Source organism: Lipotes vexillifer, unplaced genomic scaffold (assembly GCF_000442215.2).
Source record: "Lipotes vexillifer unplaced genomic scaffold, Lipotes_vexillifer_v1.1 scaffold2106, whole genome shotgun sequence".
NCBI classification, from domain to species: Eukaryota; Metazoa; Chordata; class Mammalia; order Artiodactyla; family Lipotidae; genus Lipotes; species Lipotes vexillifer.
In genome coordinates this window covers 305,778-310,390 of record NW_006775310.1, presented here as the reverse complement: position 1 = coordinate 310,390, position 4,613 = coordinate 305,778, and the positions used below count along the sequence as shown (strand labels likewise).

At 45.4% G+C, this 4,613-nt stretch overlaps 1 protein-coding gene across 1 annotated transcript in view; it reads left to right on the top strand.

Annotated features, from left to right (window-relative positions):
* Nucleotides 1-4,613, top strand: part of EZH1 (enhancer of zeste 1 polycomb repressive complex 2 subunit) — a 17,285-nt gene that overhangs the window by 6,021 nt on the left and 6,651 nt on the right. The window contains exons 6-10 of the mRNA XM_007449861.1: nucleotides 1-4; nucleotides 461-626; nucleotides 1,011-1,102; nucleotides 3,380-3,560; nucleotides 3,809-4,005. The exon at nucleotides 1-4 is cut by the window's left edge and continues 97 nt beyond it. Coding sequence (XP_007449923.1) covers nucleotides 1-4; nucleotides 461-626; nucleotides 1,011-1,102; nucleotides 3,380-3,560; nucleotides 3,809-4,005 — 640 coding nt within the window. The remainder of the gene's footprint in view (nucleotides 5-460; nucleotides 627-1,010; nucleotides 1,103-3,379; nucleotides 3,561-3,808; nucleotides 4,006-4,613) is intronic.

Here is a 4,613-nt window from a genome sequence, read left to right as displayed (position 1 = left end):
ACAGGAAGGGAAGGGAGGGAAAGCTGCCCCCTGCAGGCCATGTAGAGCACCGGGGGGCGGGGGGGGGGAACTTTCCTACAAGCTTGTTTTTGGTTAATAAAAAGCCCCATTTCTGGTAAGTGCATTATGATTTGCCCACACTTCTGGTTACCTCTGAATGCCCATTCCTATATAAAGGGACATCGTTTGCTGGCTTTTAAGTAAGTCTGGGCAGAGAAGTTTAAAGATTTTGCCACTTCTCTGGAGAGTTACTCCAGCACCATACTTATCAAACCTTTGCCTCGCTTTACTTTCAGACACACGCCGAGCCCAGCATAATTACAGTGGTGAACCCACTTGGTTATACATCAAGACCCATTCTTCCTTGGCAGACCATTCGCGATGACTGTCACTACTCAGTCTGCATTTTCTCAGAGCAAACATTCCCTTGGAAGGAACTCTCACCTCTCTTTTCTTAACTAGGTATCGAGAGCTCACAGAGATGTCAGACCCCAATGCACTGCCCCCTCAGTGCACACCCAACATCGATGGCCCCAATGCTAAGTCTGTGCAGCGGGAGCAGTCCCTGCACTCCTTCCACACGCTCTTCTGCCGGCGCTGCTTTAAATACGACTGCTTCCTTCACCGTGAGTGGGGCGACCCTGAAATGCTCTCCTGTTTTCCATCCCCAGCCACCATTTCCTTCTCTTTATTTCAGTTTATCCGATAGAGTTCCCGGCTTCTGATCTGATGATGGTTTTACAAAGAACCAATTCTATTTTCTCTTGTTCAGTTATAGTGCAGTGTGCTTTGCATGGTCAGGACAGAATAACCAGCAACACAGTTGTCCCCGAGTACCCCCTAGCTTTGGAAGAAGTGTGTTGATGTCAGAAATGATTTGGTTTTGTGCACCTTGATGATAGCTGTTTATATTTAAATTCTCCTGCAGTAGCTCCCTAATTCGATTTTGTTCTTCCCCCTCCTGTCAAGTGGATGAACCATTGGAAACAGGACAGTTTTGTGTTTTCCAGCTTTTCATGCCACCCCTAATGTATATAAACGCAAGAACAAAGAAATCAAGATTGAGCCAGAACCATGTGGCACAGACTGCTTCCTTTTGCTGGTACGTTTTTAAGCTGTTCTGCCATTGTTAAACTTTGTTGAAAACTGAGCAGGAAATGGTCCTTGGGCTTTCTACCCCAGGAAACACAAACCAAGTGAGCTGGTACATAGCACCCTGGGGGTCACACAGTACAGATGAAACATGGCTTCTGCTCTTAAGGAGCTCCCAGTTACTGCAGCAGTAGGACTGTGAAGTTAGTCTTGTGGAGTGAGGTTTGAAGAACATTGAAGGCCTTCTTGCTCTAAATATCAGCTTCTCAGATTTCAGAGTCTGAAACTGTGTTGTTTGAATTGGAGCTGTATGTGTGTGTGAGACACCATTTTCTTTGCTGTCTCCCTTTAAATGCATATAAATGTAGGAGGAATAACACGTGAAGGTGCTGATGTCTTATGTGAGTTAATCAACCAGATGGACCCTTCCCCGATGGACAGACCTCATGCAGCGGCATAAAGTCTCCTGCATTCATGTGGGGAGGCGGTACACTGAGAGCTCGAAGGGAATAGGTTCAGTTGGACTTGCCAAAGACACAGTTCTGCTTTCTACACAACAGGGTGAGCTTAGGTAAAGAATAAAATACCTTGATAAAATTTCTGCTACCAATTAAAATGAGGTTATACAGCCAAGTGCCTCTGGGACCATCTTTAGTGGGATAATAGAAGGAAAGATGGTAGAGAGTGCCACTGGATAAAAATCTGGAAAATGTGCCATATGGTAAAGCAAAAGAATAAATAGACTTTATCTGATTTATTTTTTCCGTAATGTGTATTAACGCTTTCCTATGTGTCAAGCAGTAGGCTGGCCCTTAACATATATTATCTTATTTTCATGCTTATAACAACATCTTGAGGTGGAGAAACTATAGGTTATAAAAGTTACATATTTTGCCTAAAGATTGTTACTGTGTCAGTGGTGTGGCAGTGAGGAAATTCAAGCTCTGGTCTAACTCCACAGTCCATGCTTTTTTTTTTTTTTAACACCATGTTATGTCAACATAGCAGCATTTATATAACTCAGAAGGACATTGCCCTCTCCACAGCAGTTTTCCTGGAATCCTGTGTATGTCACATTGTAGCATAGGCCCATAATATCAGATTCAATTAAATTCAAAACTTCTCTCTTGGAATTTCTTTTAGGGCCTTCTGAATATCCTTAGTAATGGTAAACCTTTATCCTTTACTTGTAGATTTAGTTTTCAGAAACAGCTAGAAATCTTTGGAAACCAAGTCTGGTGAGAAGAGAGATGATCAAGCTGAATGATGTTATTTGGTCTTTAAAAAAAAAATAAATAAATAAATAAAATAAACGTAGCTATAAAGTAACAAAACAGTATTCTTCCAAGTTTAAAATACTGACTTGGAGGGAAGTTCCAAAATTAAGTAGTAATATTATACAAATTCAGGGATTATACATTTTCTTATTGAAACGGAGACAGTGCGGTAAAATGTAAAGAACAGTGAGGCCTGGAGACCAAAAGCCCTGATTCTTGTACCTACTCTGGAATATTAACTACATGTTCTCAGCAGGTCCCTTCCCCTCTCTGAACCTCATTTTCTTTCTTTCTTTTCTTTTTTTTTTGGCTGCTTTGGGTCTTTGTTGCTGTGCGTGGGCTCTTCTCTAGTTGCGGCGAGTGGGGGCTACTCTTCTTTGCTGCAGTGCCCGAGCTTCTCATTGCGCTGGCTTCCCTTGTTGCAGAGCACGGGCTCTAGGCACGGGCTTCAGTAGTTGCAGCACAGGGGCTCAGTAGTTGCGGCATGTGGGCCCTAAAGAGCACGGGCTTCAGTATTTGTGGCGCGTGGGCTCAGTAGTTGTGCGCACGGGCTTAGTTGCTCCACGGCATGTGAGATCTTCCCGGACCAGGGATCGAACCCGTATCCCCTGCATTGGCAGGCGGATTCTCAACCACTGCACCACCAGGGAAGTCCCTGAACCTCATTTTCTCATCTACAGGAGAATGTGTTCTCAAATTCCAGACAGCTAGCATGCAAATGAACGTAAGATACAACTCACCGGACAGTTGAAGATGCATAGATGCATCGATTATATCTTTCTAAAGATTATTTTATAGGGAAGCTCTTTTGTGAAGAGGTATAAGTTTGTAAGCTTTAGAATGTTAAGAAACTATCATGTGGTCATACTTATGTGGTACAGAGAAAAGAAAGAAAAAGAAAAAGCATTGTTGTAAGTAAGCCCAGATATTGAAGATAGTTTGTGATGACGGGACCAACGTGGTGGCTCTGGGCCTGGTTCTGTTTCCTAACTGTGACACGGCCATTGCAGGAAGGAGCAAAGGAGTATGCCATGCTCCACAACCCTCGCTCCAAGTGCTCCGGGCGTCGCCGGCGAAGGCACCACGTGGTCAGTGCTTCCTGTTCCAACACTTCAGCCTCTGCTGTGGCTGAGACCAAAGAAGGGGACAGTGACAGGGACACTGGCAATGACTGGGCCTCCAGTTCTTCAGGTACAGTGAACAGAAAATGATCTCTTCTTTCCACACAAGGTAAACCCAGGATCACTGCCTAACACCTAACATCACTACCTTTTTAAATTGTTCATTCTTTCCACACGTTCACCTGTAAGCAGTAAGGACAGGGAACATTTTTGTTCCTAACGATTCTGCCTTTAGACTGAAGAATTGAGTCTGTGGTGCGCCGCTGATGACAACTGCACTCCACCTTCTTCTGTTTCTCTTCCTTCTTCCTTTCCTAGAGGCTAACTCTCGCTGTCAGACCCCCACGAAACAGAAGGCTAGTCCGGCCCCGCCTCAGCTCTGTGTAGTGGAAGCACCCTCGGAGCCTGTGGAGTGGACCGGGGCTGAAGAATCTCTTTTTCGAGTCTTTCATGGCACCTACTTCAACAACTTCTGTTCAATAGCCAGGCTTCTGGGGACTAAGACGTGCAAACAGGTACTGTCTGAAAGGAACAAGAACAAGCTGCTACTCTGGTGGCCCTTTTGCCTTTTTTTTTTTTTTTTTTTTTGGCTGCCTTGGGTCTTCGTTGCTGCGTGCGGGACTTCTCTTGTTGTGGTGCACGGGCTTCTCATTGAGGTGGCTTCTCTTGTTGCGGAGCATGGGCTCTAGGCGTGCGGGCTTCAGTAGTTGTGGTGTGTGGGCTCAGTAGTTTGTGGCTCGTGGGCTCTAGAACGCAGGCTCAGTAGTTGTGGCGCACGGTCTTAGTTGCTCTGCGGCACGTGGGATCTCCCTGCACCAGGGATCGAACCTGTGTCCCCTGCATTGGCAAGTGGATTCTTAACTACTGCGACACCAGGGAAGTCCCCTTTTTGCCATTTTGTAAGACTGCCTGTCTGGACAAAAGCTGCCTAAGGCTCAGTCCTTCATGAGCCTGTGCTTCTGGGCCATGAGGTGGGTTCCCCAAACTTGGGGCCTCCTGTGAATGCCAGGCCTAGCAAGGTTTGGGGATCTGCTCTCCTTGCTGAATTCTTATTTCTGTCTCTAGCCACTCTCTGCCTCTTCTGGATGTTTCTACCCTCTTCAGCTTTTTTTTTTTTTTTTTT